A 15024-nucleotide genomic window follows, 5' to 3' on the forward strand; every position below is an offset into this window, starting at 1 on the left:
TTTTATCATATTTATAAATATTAAAGTAGGAAGTCAAAGATATTAATAAATGCTTCCCTTTCTCATTCTCATTATTTTACTAAAAATCTAAACAATGTTGCAGTCTTATTCAATATATTCGAAGTTTCTCTTTTTATTATCTACCCTCAAGCAAGTTTTTGACTTGTGATTGCGCTCTACCTCTGTGATCTCCTCTCTCAACAAGCTTTGCGGTGGTATCTCTCTTAACAATCACACTCCTACAAGTAAAAAAACATTGAATTTTAGATTATAAACGAGCATTGAATCATGAAGTGAATGTTTGTTTTAACATTATAGCAAATGTGATGTCAAGCATCTCAATACTTCAATATCAATCCACGTTAAATGCAATGAGAATCCAAACACACACGAATTATATTACAACATGCTAGTGATAGGCTTATTTGTAATTGTCATATGCATCAATGCATCAATATGCCCAAAAACTACACATTTTCATTATTTGCTATTATTATTATTTCATTTGATTCAATTTTTTTTTCATGAACATATTTCCTTGAAATGAAATAATAAATAAACATATTTTTTGACTTCCAATTTGGTATAAATCCCTTGATTTTCATCCACCTCCGTCCTCCTCCCTGGCTCCGTCGCAGACACAGCCAGATTCCGTGCCCTCTTCTTCTTCTTTCAATTCGTTCCACACAAGCACAAAACCACATTCATTTCACCCTTATCCACTTTCCAAACACATCCTTAACCCAAAAACCAACTCATGAAAACGCGATTAATCTTCTACACTTACCAGATTTGCTTTTCTCAGAACCCGTATGTATGTATAATCGATTCCCCTAACCTAAACCCTATCTCGATTTTCGGTGCATTGATCTCTCTCCTCAATCTTTTGTACGCTGCGTTTTGAATGGACTTTGGTGCTTCTGCACTCATAGCTGCTCATCAATCTTCAACGTTTTCCAGGTTTTAACGCTTCCCACCACTTTTTTATGCATGCCCATTTTCCTTTACTTTGGATTCAGTAGCTTTTGACCATTTTTCGCCCAATTTCGAAGCATCCCTGTGTTGCCACATGCCCACTTTGATTTTCTCTTTCAGTTTGATTTCATTTAGGTTTTCAATTTCATCACAGTCATTTAATCTCTTTGTTATGGATTCCCTTGAATTCTGCGGAATCGAGATTGAAAATCGATGTTACTATTGAATTGTTGCAGCTTTTAGTTAGGAAATCCGAACTAGTATGCGATAGTGCTCTATTTATTATGTGATGGTGAACTATATGATAGAGCTCTGGTTTTTAGGGTTTGGTTTTTGAATCTTGTAGTAATTAGTACTTTATTTTGCTTGTGCTGTAGCTTGATATGTTCTTTTGCTGTAGGGTGTTTCCGGAACATGGATTCGCGCAAGTGCAAACCTTCTTCTGGTCGTGTGAGTGTTGCACCTGCGCCTGCTGTGAGTGTTGCGAATCAGGTGGATGAGGTGGCTCGTTCCCTCAGGGAGGTGGGGCGTGTTGGGACTGATGTGGATATAGACCTCAGGGAGGTTTACTTTTTGATCATGCACTTTTTGTCTGCCGGGCCGTGCCAGAAGACTTTTGTGCAGCTCGGGAATGAACTTTTAGAGCATCAGCTGCTACCCAGAAGATATCATGCTTGGTATTCTAGAAGTGGTGAGGCTAGCGGGAATGATGTTGACAATGATGATGGCATCTCTTTGCCTTTAAATTACGATGATTTGGCTAACAGGTATTTTTGTTCTGTCCATGTTTTCTTATTTGTTCTTTTTAACTAGTTTTTAGGAACAAGATTGAGGTGGGCTTGGTGGGTTTTACTTCCATTTTATTACTGTAAATAAGGTTAGAGTTCAGCATTCTTTCCAAAATTTGATCTCTTGTTGTTGAGGGCACAACACAATATTGCTAGCAATTTGGTGTTCAATTTCATTCGTTCATTATGCTTTTCATCGAAAAATGATAGGTATTTAGGGAGCATTTGGAAGAACTTATTTGAGTTTATCTTATAGAATAAACATTTGCAGGTGTTTTGTTAAGCTCATGAAAATAGCTTATGATCTACATCTACTTATAAGCTATTTTGAACTTATTTTGATCAGCTTCTTAGACTAGCTAATCAATAAGTGCTTATATACCTATAAGCTCTTTTGTGCTTATTTCAATAAGCTTCTTAAACAAGTTTATGAATAAGTGCTTATGTGCCAGTGTTGATAAGATTCTTACATTAACTAATTAATAAGTGTTTTTTTGAGCTTATTACACTAAGCTTCTTAAATGAGTTTATGAATAAGTGCTTATGTGTAAGTGCTTAATTAAGCTGTTTACTCAAACACACTCTTATTCTAGTATGTTTATGAACTTCTTTTGTTAAGTGCCAACTGAAGTATGCATTAATCAGTCTGAAGTCTGAACTTCCTTTTTCCTTTCTATTTTTCTCATAATGCAGGCTGTTTTAATAGAGTTTAACTTTCTTTAATTTTATCCACTTGCTCTCTCTATCCTTTTTCAAAATGTCTATCATTTAAGTTTATGCACAAGAATTAAAAAGGTTATTAAATAGCATCAGTTTCAAGAAAATGTAGTATCATTTAACTAAACTAGCCTTCATGAAAATATTCAAAATTCAATATATTGCCATTCCGTTAATGGTATCTCTCATTCTATTTAGTGTAGATACCAAGAGTTTAGGATAAATTTGGAAAAACATCATAAATACTTGATTTTTCTAAGCGATCAATAATTTGAAACAAAACCATTTTTAGTAAGTGACGAATGTTTTAAAAAAATGTTGACCATAGCTTGGTGTAGCTATTATATTTGAAAGGTTTCTTCAAAATTTCAGATGCTTACATAAGCGTGGTTGGCTGCTGCTCAATCAGATGGATTATCTACAAACTTGACCTTTAAGTTTCTGTACTTGATTAACATTCAAAACAGGGTAGCTTTATTTTGTATTCAATGTCAATAAGATTGAAAGTTTTTTGTTATTTAAGCATTTACTGGTGATTCTTTTTATTTATTTGGAGTTCAGTATTGGAAAAGTTTGATTAACGTAGAGGTATTTCCATTTAGAAATTACATGGAAATAGGGGATGCTTCATATTTTAATCCAAATATTTGTTATATTTGGTTTGAAAAACTTCTTGTTTAGATTAGTGATTGCTGCTTCTTCATATTACATGTATGGACACTAATTATTGGTAATTGTGTAACTACTAGGTATCCCCACATAGCTAAGGATCACTTGGTAAAGCTTCTGAAGCAATTAATGCTGAGTATGACCCATCCTCTGCATGGAAAACTTGGAGGAAGCAGTCCTAACGCAGCCGATGTTCCTACTTTACTTGGACATGGTTCTTTTTCGCTTCTTGATAGTACGTGATATGCAACAGTAATCTTCTTTCTCTAGTCGATCATTCAGGCTAAGAGCTAAAGCTTTTGACTAATATACGCCGAAAAATAAAAAAACACTGTAGTCTTAGGCTATTATATGAATGCTGTATTGCTGTGAATTAATTAGTATTAGATTCGGGTTAGGCCTAACTCTACCTGAAAGCTAACTTAGGAGTGAGGGTTACTCTACCCTTTATAAGGACTATTTTGGTCATATTGTTATTTTCTAGCCAATGTAGAACTTCTAACACCCCCCTCACCCCTAGGGCTGGACATCTGGAATGCGGAATTTGCAGGAATGGACATCTGCAGGTGGGCCATGTATGGGTTGTCAATAAACGGATCCTAGGATAGACTTCGATACCATATTATAATTTGGGTTAGGTCAAACTCTACCTTAAAATCTAACTTACGTGTGAGGGTTGCTCTACCCCATATAAGGATTGTTTTGGTCATATATCTAGTCAATGTGGAACTTCTCAATATTTATTCATATCTATCTATTAATGAATTTATTTTCTCATTCTTTATGTTTTGGCCATATCTCTAGTCGAAGTGAGACTTCTTAACACACCCCTTAAGCCCAAGCTGTATATCTCAAGCCTGAAATTTGCAGGAATTACATCTGCAGGTGGTCCATATATGAGTGGTCTCCAATAAAGCTATTGGGTAAAGGAACATGTATGGTTTAATTTTATATTTCTAACACGACCCTCATGCAAGAACCTATTGGGCTTAAGCGTGGATGATGCACAGGCTCACCAGCCATGTGTTGAAATTCAACTTTTCATTAGGTAATGGGGGCAACAAGGACGAATGCTAGACCACTTAGTCATAGAGGCTCTGACACCATCTTAGAATTTGAGTTAGACCTAACTTAAGCTAAAAGCTAGCCTAGAGGTGAGGGTTACTCTACCCTTTATAAACACTTATTTGGTTATATCTTTAGACTCTAGTCAATCTGAGACTTCTCAACACCTGGGTATAGTGATTATTTTTGGTCCACCTAATCAAGACTGGTACTGAGGCATATTTAATGTAATCATTGTTGGCAGATAGTAATGAGCATGTGTATAAAAGGGGAAAGGTCTATGATTCAAAATCTCTACATACTTGATTAGATTTTTGGCTTGGAATTTTTTCTTCCTGGTCTTCTCTTTTTACATGTGTAGTACTTATCTCAAGCTTATATTGCCAAATTTGCATTTGAATATGCTTGGCAATTGCTATAGCTGACTGTCCACAACATTTACTACAATTTATGTGGTGGGATATTTGATATCTGTTTACTTTGTTTTAATGTTTGTATTTGTATAGCTGATGGAAAAACAGCAGACAAGCCGGTGAAGCCTCTCCCACTTTACCTTCGCTGGCCACACATGAAGGCTAATCAGGTTCAGGGTTTAAGCTTAAGGGAAATTGGAGGTGGTTTTACAAAGCATCATCGTGCTCCATCTATTCGCAGTGCATGTTATGCTATTGCCAAACCATCTACTATGGTGCAAAGGATGCAAAATATTAAAAAGTTAAGGGGTCACCGTGTGGCTGTCTATTGTGGTATGACTTGCTCTTCTGCGGTAAACTTGTTATTAATAAGGTGGCTTTATGGGCAGACTGTTTAATGACTTTATTTCCAATTATTCTCAAGAAAACCATAATTAAATGCAAGTCACATGACATTGATAAAAGTTGACTCCAATGCTTGTTTGTGGTAAATGTTGCTTTCTGTTCTTGGAGTTTCCTTCCAAAGTGAAATGTTGTTTTAATAGTAATCTCCATTTAGATGCATGTAATAGTTATTTCAATAGCCAAACTTATGGTTGATGAATTATAAAAAATAATTTTATCTTGCAGCCATATTTGATGGATCAGGGCGATATGTTATCAGTGGTTCAGATGATCGCCTTGTCAAGATTTGGTCTATGGAAACTGCATTTTGTTTAGCTAGTTGCCGTGGACATGAAGTAAGTCAAGAATATAAATTATGGAAGTAATTTTGTTAACTTAGTTTTCCATTCAATAGTATCTAATGACTCTTCTCGTCATTTATAAATGAAGGGTGATATTACTGACATGGCCGTAAGCTCAAATAATGCTTTGGTGGCATCTGCTTCAAATGATTTTGTCATTAGAGTTGTAAGTACTAAATAGTCTACCTTAATTTTTATGTTTTGTTGAATATATTCTGCAAACTTTGGGCAAATAAGTTGATATTTGTGTTACAATAGTGGCGCTTACCAGATGGGATGCCAATCTCCGTTTTGCGGGGACATACTGGAGCCGTTAATACCATTGCATTCAGTCCTAGGCCTACTGCTGTATACCAGCTGCTATCGTAAGTCCATTTAGGAGCTATTGCTTTGCTCCCCATTGCCTTATCATTCTTGTTACTTGAGCATAAATAATTGAATCCTAACACTTTTTATCACGTCACATATCAGAAAAGTTGAAGTAAATTTTATCTGGAAAACCAAGTTTTATTATTATTACTTTTTTGGGGTATACATGTTAAACTAAGTTTTAATTTTGTCCCAATGCTTATACATGAGTTTAACATAGGGTTTGTTTGGTAAAATAGCTGAAAAGCTAATTTTTTTAGCTGAAAGCTATTAATGTAGCTTATTGAATTAGAAGTTTTTGGTAACATTAGTTGTTCAACTAGCTGATCAATGTAAAATGACATAAAACGACATGTTTATATGATACTCTTTTAATTTTACTTTTGTTTGATAAACTAAATATATTTAAGTAATTATAATTTTATGTTTTTAAACTTACCTTTTTTTATTAAAAAATAAAAAAATAGTATATAATAAAATAAATATTTAGGATTTGAGAGAGGTGGATATTGTGAAGGTGAGGGTGAGGGCTATTCCTGAATCCTGACCATGTAAACTGATCTCTTCTCTTTGTTTCTGCCCTGCTCCTCTCTATGTGTGTGGACAATTTGATTTCTAGTATTCATAATCTGCAATAATATGGATTCTGATTTTGTTACTGTACTTTTATGGCTTATGAGATGCGTAGGTCATCTGATGATGGAACTTGTAGAATATGGGATGCAAGAAATTCACACAATCCACGCATATATGTGCCTCGACCTTCCGATTCTGTAACTGGTTAGATAATTGCTTCTAATTCTGTCAATAGACCAGGCTTGGATCTGGTAGTGGTCTGACTTGGGCATTATTACCATACTAAATTTGTTATGATGATACTATATACTGAGTTTTTGCATTGGATGTATAATGAATTAGATTCTATTAAAATCTAAATCCAGTATAAAATGTTATACACTTATACCTTTAAACATGTTATTTTAAATGAATACTACAATTCATAAATATCAATGGAATTGTCATATCTGGTTCGAGCTAGAACTATTAGATTTTAAATCTATATGCATGTTTCTTAATTCCAGACTGTTAGTATGACCTGTTGACTGCCATAAATACATTCTGTTATTAGGTTATTCTTGTTTGATCATGAGTGTTTGATGAATTATAAGTTTTTGTAGGGAAGGGTAATGCTCCACCAGCTAATTTACCGTCCTCGAGTAATGGTCAACATAGCTATCAAATACTTTGCTGTGCGTATAATGCAAATGGAACTGTTTTTGTTACTGGTAGCGCTGATACTTTTGCCAGGGTAATACTTATTGTTGTGCTTTTCAGATATTTCCTATTCTTCTTCCATTAATACAAGTGGATTTTCCTTGATTAAATATCATATCTATTAAGATTAATATGCTCCGTGCAGGTGTGGAGTGCTTTAAAGCCTAACAACAGTGACTCAGAACAACCAGTACATGAGATAGATTTATTATCTGGTCACGAGAATGATGTTAATTATGTACAGTTTAGGTTAGTCATCCTAGTTAGGTCTACACTGATTTGTTTCATTTTTCATTGTTTATTGATTGTTGTTGTTGCTACCGCTATTTGCAGTGGTTGCTCTGTGGCTTCAAAATTGGTGACATCTGATTCTTGGAGAGAAGAAAATACGCAGAAGTTCCGGAATTTCTGGTCAATAAATATCTTTATACTTATTTCCTGTAGTGTCTTTTCATATAACAAACATAGCCTGCTCTCATTACTAAAATCTGGCATGCTGATACTGTGTATTCAAGGTACTGTCATGATAACATAGTTACTTGTTCTCGTGATGGAAGCGCAATTATATGGGTTCCCAGATCACGAAGATCTCATGTGAGCTCCTTTAAATAATATTACCATTGAAATGTGGTCTATTTTATCCTTGAAGACATTTTCTTGCATATCTTCTCCAGAAATATTGGGGTATCTATGTGGCATGTGCAGTTTCACTTTTTTCTGTGCAGAATGTCTTATGTTTCTGCTTGCTATTCCAGGGAAAAGTAGGACGTTGGACTCGCGCATATCATCTTAAAGTTCCCCCTCCACCCCTGCCTCCTCAACCTCCGCGAGGGGGTCCAAGACAGAGATTGTTACCAACTCCTCGCGGTGTTAACATGATTGTATGGAGTCTGGACAATCGCTTCGTACTTGCAGCTATTATGGGTAATTTACTTGCTAAAAGGGATAGCTTTAATGGGGCAGGAAAGCTTTCACCCACATATTATATTTTTTGGTATTATTGTAAGATTAAATTGATGGAACTGTGTCATATTCAAACGAGGTGGCACACAACTTCTATTCTGATCATGACATTTTGGTTGTTTCTTCATTTTCTGCATAACTTGTTCCTTATCCTTTGATGTCCTCTAGATATAAATCACCTATTTTGTTTTAGACTTGTCACTGATGTGTCAACTACTAACTCTTCCATGTGATAACTCACTAGAAATACATAATGTAGAATTAATTATTCAAAGGCTCAAATTTTTCTGATATATTGTTTGAAATCAATCTTACCGTAGACTATAGCTGTCAGGTTCAGGGCGCATCTATATGTTCTTCTAACTTTGTAGTACTGATTAGCGCTATCACTTTTATATTACCTCAACATGGGTCCTTGTTTTAGTATGCATTGACATTGTATGACTAGAAGGTAAACTAGGAAACTCATCAACATTGTATTTTTCATTTTACTTTGCATTCACTTGCCACTTTGTAACCCTCTTCCTTCTCTTCTATAGATAATCAATTTTAAGTTATTTCATAGTGGGCAGAAGGTTCTTGCTTGCTTTAACTGAGAACTGTCTTTTCATCTTGAAGACTGCAGAATATGTGTATGGAACGCAGTTGATGGCAGCTTAGTGCACAGTTTGACCGGTCATACAGCATCCGTATGCCCTTTCTTCTCTCTCCTTCCTTGCCTTTCTATGTTCTCCCTATATCATAGCATGCGAATTTGCTTCATTTGTAAACATGCTACTCAACTTTTTTCCTGGACAAATTTAAAATTGAAATGTGGTCAATTTTTTCTTGTTGGATTCAGTTTTAGTTTCTTCTCATTTTTTGTATCTTAATTTGAATTTTTAAAGTCGTTTAATGACTAAACACTGAGTTTCATTGGTTCGCAGTCTTATGTATTGGATGTTCATCCTTTCAACCCTCGCATAGCTATGAGTGCTGGGTATGATGGGAGAACTATTGTGTGGGATGTAAGTTTCTTTTCTTTAGGTCCCTAGCTCTGAATGCTAGACACTACCATGTTCTTCATAAAAGATGAATTAAATTATGCTTTCTCGTATATTCTTTTTCCAGATATGGGAAGGCATACCTATTCGGACGTATGAAATTGGACGTTTTAAGTTGGTTGATGGAAAGTTTTCTCCGTAAGTGTCTGTTTATATGGAATATTCAGTTGCTTATTATTATACTGTGGGAAATAGTGTAATATTTTAGGAAAAAATATTTTAGGAAATGTGTAACGATTTGTAATTTGTACTGGTTTGTGTGATTAGGAAAGATACCATGAATCAAGGGATTTCTTGAAAGGATAGAGAATTTTTTTAGTTCCTAACACTTCATAGAACTCTTGTTATCTTGTATGATTATTCAGTATAATTGGTTTCAAGGAACTCAATTTCATTCAGCCCTAATTTTCCAGATGGTAACAGAGCTCCCAATTTGGGAGGCTTTGTCTGCGCAACCTAAACCCTAAACAGCAGCCTTCATTGCTGCTGAAAGTCTGTCTTCATCTCACAAGTTTTGTGCAATCGCTGTACACTTTCCTTCTTTCCTGTGCCTTCGCAGTTAGCACAATTCCTTCAAGTGGGCAGTTGTTTTAGGTTTAGCTGGTGGCTTAAGACTTCAGCCATCATCCGGATCCTGAAGTTTTTCAAAGTTCTGGCTATTTTCTTCATCAAATAGTGTAAATCTTCTGTCCCTGTAATGTGTAGAGAGGAAGTTGTAAATCCAACACTGAAATGGAAGGTGGCCAATCCAAGCACTCTGGAGAGCTGCTGATATAGAATGAATGGAATGAACTAAAGTGTCCCAACTCATTCAGACGATCCTTACGGGAAAAGGGAAGTTGAGTCACTTGACTGAGGCTAGACCTAAGAGGGAGAATCCCAAGTTTACATGGGATGAGGAAAACTAGATGATCATGGCATTAGAGCTTAGTCTTGCTACTGTTATGTATTTAATTTGACCGACTAATATTCTACGTTGTCACCAATATTGTTGTCTAGATCCATCTCAACGATGAGCTATCATTGTGAAGTTTGTTGATATTCATATGTTCAAAATTACTATGTGGTCTATGCCTTCTATGTCACTGATATTATCTCTTGTATCCTTCTTGGATGAACCAGAATCTCTGACAGTGTGTAGTTATAAGTTACTAATATATTGTGTTGTTCATTTTAGGGATGGAACATCAATTATACTTTCAGATGATGTTGGTCAGATATATTTTCTGAATACAGGTCAAGGCGAGTCCCAGAAGGATGCAAAATATGATCAGGTGTTCAAATATCACAATATTGCTTCATGTCTTCATATATACATAAAATCCATAGCAAGTTAATATATGTGGTTGTCTCTTTGCTTTTATGGCAGTTTTTTCTTGGTGACTATCGACCCCTTATTCAAGATACTCAGGGAAATGTTCTTGATCAGGTTGAGACTTGAGAGTAATCCTTGTGCTGTGCTTTGTTGATTTTGCCATTGTAATTGAATTCATCAATCTAATATCTAGTTGTTTGCTTTTCAATGGGTTCGAATGTTTGGCCCTTCTCTCTACCCTGCTACGCAGTAGCTTTAAAGCAACTTTTTGCCCTTTCATTTGTTGGCTTTTCAATATGATTAACAAACTATGTCACACCTGATGCAGGAAACTCAACTTCCGCCACACCGAAGAAACATTCAGGAACCTCTATGTGACTCTAGTACGTTGTGGCTCTTATTCTGAAAGTCCTGCTATGTTATTTGGTTCTAGATTTCTCATATTCTATAGTATTTCATTACCAGGTATGGTGCCATATCCAGAACCTTACCAGAGTCAATTTCAGCAACGCCGGCTTGGTGCTCTTGGCATTGAATGGCGTCCGTCAATGATAAAATATGCTGTTGGGCCAGAATTTAGTGTTGATCAGGACTACCCGTTGATACCTTTGATAGATTTGGAAGGAATGTTTGAGCTGCAACCAGAGCTCACAGATGCCATGTTCTGGGAGCCAGAGTATGACATTGCAAGTGATGATAATAATGACTCTGAGTACAATGTGAACGAGGATAATTCTAGTGCAGCTGAGCAAGGGAGCGTTAGTGCTATCTCTTCTAGTGACCTAGAGTGCAGTGAAGATGACTCTAGTAGTAGGGATGGTCTTCGAAGATCAAGGAGGAAGAAACATAAGGTTGAAGTAAGTGGTATCTTCATTCTATTTTGGATCAGTCTTTAATTACAATTTGTCATCTAATCATGATGTTTCTCAGGTTGAGGTAATGACTTCTTCTGGAAGGCGTGTCAGGAAAAGGAATTTGGATGAGTGTAATGGTAATACTTCTGGAAGTAACAGAACTATCAAATCCAAAGGAAGCTTAAAATCATCGAGAAGGAAATCTTCCAAAACTAAGAAATTAAGGCCCCAGAGAGTTGCTGCACACAATGCTCGTAATATGTTGTCTCAAATTGGTGAAACGTCTACTGATGAAGAAGATAATGATTCTGAAGATGAATTGTCAGAAAGTTTCCAAAATTCAGACGATCTAAGTGAACCTGAGAGAAAAAGGCATAATAATCGTGATGAACATAAAAAACCCATTTTGGAAGAGTTGGATGATGTGTCCAAGCCTTCTGCATATCCTGAGGTGCCTGCAATTGCTGAAAGACCAAGGCTGGTTGTTAAGATCTCACTTCCTAAGAGAAATGTGACCTTAGAGGGCACAAGACTTGCACGTGAGACTGAGGTTAATGTGGCATCTCAATCTTCTGGTCCCCAACTCCAAGAAAGTGTTCAAAATACTTTGCCAGACAGAAATACTGTGGATCTAGCATTATCTTTTGCAAATTCAACTAATGCTAAACTTGCCCAAAGCCACAAAAATGAAGATGATGATAATATACAAGCTGATAGTGCTGCAAATAATCTGGACACATCTGAATGTGTGGAGGGGAACACAGTTCAGTGCAGACAGATGAGAAGAGACACACATGAACTGTCAAGATCCGGGGATGCTTTGCTGACAGATGCTAAAGTTGATGACCATCTGGAATACACTGCCAATGGGTATGTAAAGCCTGAGACAAGTGTAAAAAATTGTTTATGATACTGTTTCCTTTTCTTTATATGGTTATCTCTTTCAGTTCAGACTTAAATGTTTTTTCGACCATGTTTTGCAGGAGATCAGAACATATGACAAGGGAGTTGGAGACTGTTGGTAGCATGATTAATACAGTGGTGGAAGATTTTGATAATGCACCTAAGTTTTCATCACTTGAACCTTCAACGCTTGGCAATCATCAGCCAAATGCTAACATCTCCATGACATCTGGTTATGATAAGTTGAATGGTGGTTATAACGGCAGATCTGGATCCAACAAATGCACAGAAGAGTCACTGGAAAATGTTGTTCACTCAAGCCAATTTCACGACCTTAAAATGAAAGCACCTATGAAAGCAAGGAAGTTAGTGATTAAAAAGAAACAGCTTTCAGCAGACACTGGAAGTTCTGGCAAACTGAAATTTTCTAGTTCTGAGGCAGATCCTGTAGGTAGTAGAGGTGATGTGAACTCTCGAAATTCCTCTTTCATGGGGCCTAATCTAGTAACAGAAGTACCAGAAGGTGAAGATGGCAGGAATTTAAGTTCTCCACAGCTACTGCATTCGTATTCTGAGCAAAGAAGTTACGATCACGTCCTTGAAGGGGACAATTCATATAAAAGGGAAGTCATTCCAGATGGTCTTGAAGAAAATACCTCAGTTTTTGGAATTAAACATGGTTTAGGGAGTAGTTTATCTAATGTTGTTAAGGATCCAATCCGTCGAACACGGTCTATCAGGATGAAGACCACTCCTGAGGAGCCAAACACTTTGAACACAAAGATTAAAATTCGAGGGGGCCAAAGTTCCAGGGGCATATCCACTTGGGAAGGTTCTTCTATCAAAGCATGTGATCAAGTTCATCAAAGAACAAGGTCTGCTAGAAACGGGTTTGATGAATATACTGCCAATGACCGTAGTATTTCAACTCAAAGGGTGGTGTCAAATCACCATGTTAAAAAATTGTCATGGCTAATGCTCTCAGAGCATGAGGAGGGTTACCGTTACATTCCTCAACTTGGAGATGAAGTTGTGTACTTGAGACAGGTAGTTCATGTTATGATCGTTTTTTCCTTATACTACATTATTTTTCTGGAAGTTTCTGCTATCTGTTCCTTAGTTTATAATCTTGATCTTATTTGATTGGTTCTGTAATCTGTTTCTCAATTCATATTCTTGAGCATATCTGATTGCCAGGGTCATCAAGAGTATATAGAGTCTTGTGCACCATCTGAATCAGGTCCTTGGAGTTCATTTAAAGGACTAAGTGCTTCTGAAATTTGCAAGGTTGAAAAGCTTGAGTATGCAGAGCTCCCAGGGTCTGGGGATAGCTGTTGTAAACTTAAACTCCAGTTTATAGATCCTTCTTCATCTGTGTATGGCAAATCCTTTAAATTAACTCTGCCTGAATTGATTAACTTCTCTGATTTTGTTGTTGAGAGAACGTGGTATGATTCTGCCATGAAGAGAAATTGGACTTCAAGAGATAAATGTATGGTCTGGTGGAAAAATGAAGATGGGGAAAGTGGAAGTTGGTGGGAGGGTCGAATTACTGCAGTGGAAGCCAAATCTCATGAGTTCCCTGACAGTCCTTGGGAAAGGTATTCGATCCAGTACAAGACTGATCCAAATATTCATAAGCATAGTCCGTGGGAACTAAATGACCCTGAGATGCTGTGGGAGCACCCCCACATTGATCATGAGACCAGGGATAAGCTGCTTTCTTATTTTGCTAAATTAGATCGCAGGGTGAGTGAACATGAAGTTTCATTTTTCTTGACCTTCTCGTTCTCTGCCTACATTAGGCTTATTGATACATGTGGCATTTCTAAATTATGTTTTAGAAATATTTAGTAAGATTGACATTTTGTATCAATTTACGGGTGGATGAAATGGAATGTTAACCTCGTTTTTCTCCCCTCCTCAATCCAGGAGAAGTATGATATCCAGGCATTGAACCAAGTAGCTGGGAAGCTAGAGTTTTCAAACAGGTACTAAAATAAGTTTGCAACTTAACCGGACCTAAAATTTCGGTCTGGAAAAAGAGAGGATCAATGTGCCTATGATTTTTTTTATATGGCCTCTGTTCTTGCAATTTCCGCGCCGATTCAAATTTTGAACTTTTAATGAACTGACTTTGAATTTGTATTCCAGGTTTCCGGTCTCATTATATCCTGAACTGATTCAGATAAGGCTAAAGAATGACTACTATCGGTGTGTGGAAGGTGCCAAGCATGATATAATGGTAATGTTATCAAATGCTGAAGAATTCTTTACAATTGCAAAAAATATTCAGCTGTTGGGCAAGACCAGGCGAATATCCGAATGGTTTAGAAGAAAACTTGAAAGGATATGACAGCCCAAAAATGGGTTTTATAGGTTTATTGTAACATTGTTTTGTAGGTTTCTTGTAACATTGTTTTCTATTCATTATCCAATTTTGGAGAATTAGTTGCTCTTTAAGCAAATGCTTTTTATACAAATGGAGAAGGCCATACATAGGTGGTGGTAAATATTAGTTGTTACGAGTGTGTGTATATATAGCCTCATCTTCTAAATGCCTTAGTCGTTATGATGATATATGTATTGTCATCACTTTACGACGTTGATTTCTAATCTGAAATGTTTTGGTGGTTTTGCCTTGGCCTCCACTGAGGCTGTGTCTCTGTTTCAATAGGAAAAAGTGGTGTAAAATCAACAAATCATTCATTTCCTAATTCCTATTCTTCAGGGTATTCAATTTTATTGTTAAAAACGAAATTACATTCGATTACTTTTAAGAGTGCAGCATAACAAAATTATGTTCAAATGGGATGAACTCCATTAGTTTATATAGTTTAGCTTAATCTGCGTAATGGCTTATCCTTGGAAGAACAACTACAAAACAGAAGATGCCGTAGCAGCACCGTAATATCAATACCTCGTCTCT

General features: G+C 36.4%; 1 protein-coding gene across 3 annotated transcripts; it reads left to right on the forward strand.

Annotated features, from left to right (window-relative positions):
* Window positions 1-604: 604 nt before the first annotated feature.
* Window positions 605-14730, forward strand: LOC130720653 (uncharacterized). 3 transcript variants are annotated; one of them, XM_057571328.1, is made up of 25 exons: window positions 605-960; window positions 1376-1742; window positions 3230-3384; window positions 4721-4960; window positions 5258-5367; window positions 5462-5539; window positions 5632-5738; window positions 6431-6522; window positions 6921-7051; window positions 7163-7266; window positions 7351-7428; window positions 7533-7611; window positions 7773-7941; window positions 8599-8669; window positions 8907-8987; window positions 9091-9161; window positions 10201-10297; window positions 10393-10452; window positions 10667-10721; window positions 10804-11195; window positions 11269-12062; window positions 12176-13142; window positions 13293-13844; window positions 14028-14086; window positions 14250-14730. In XM_057571328.1, the coding sequence occupies exons 2-25, from the start codon at window positions 1390-1392 to the stop codon at window positions 14449-14451; spliced, it is 5097 nt and encodes a 1698-aa protein (XP_057427311.1). In that variant the 5' UTR covers window positions 605-960; window positions 1376-1389; the 3' UTR covers window positions 14452-14730. The 3 variants fall into 3 exon arrangements, with proteins under 3 accessions (XP_057427311.1, XP_057427312.1, XP_057427313.1); XM_057571329.1 differs by having other exon boundaries at window positions 10804-11189; XM_057571330.1 differs by lacking the exons at window positions 605-960; window positions 1376-1742 and having other exon boundaries at window positions 3265-3401.
* Window positions 14731-15024: the final 294 nt, after the last annotated feature.

Source organism: Lotus japonicus, chromosome 5 (genome assembly GCF_012489685.1).
Source record: "Lotus japonicus ecotype B-129 chromosome 5, LjGifu_v1.2".
Lineage (NCBI taxonomy): Eukaryota > Viridiplantae > Streptophyta > Magnoliopsida > Fabales > Fabaceae > Lotus > Lotus japonicus.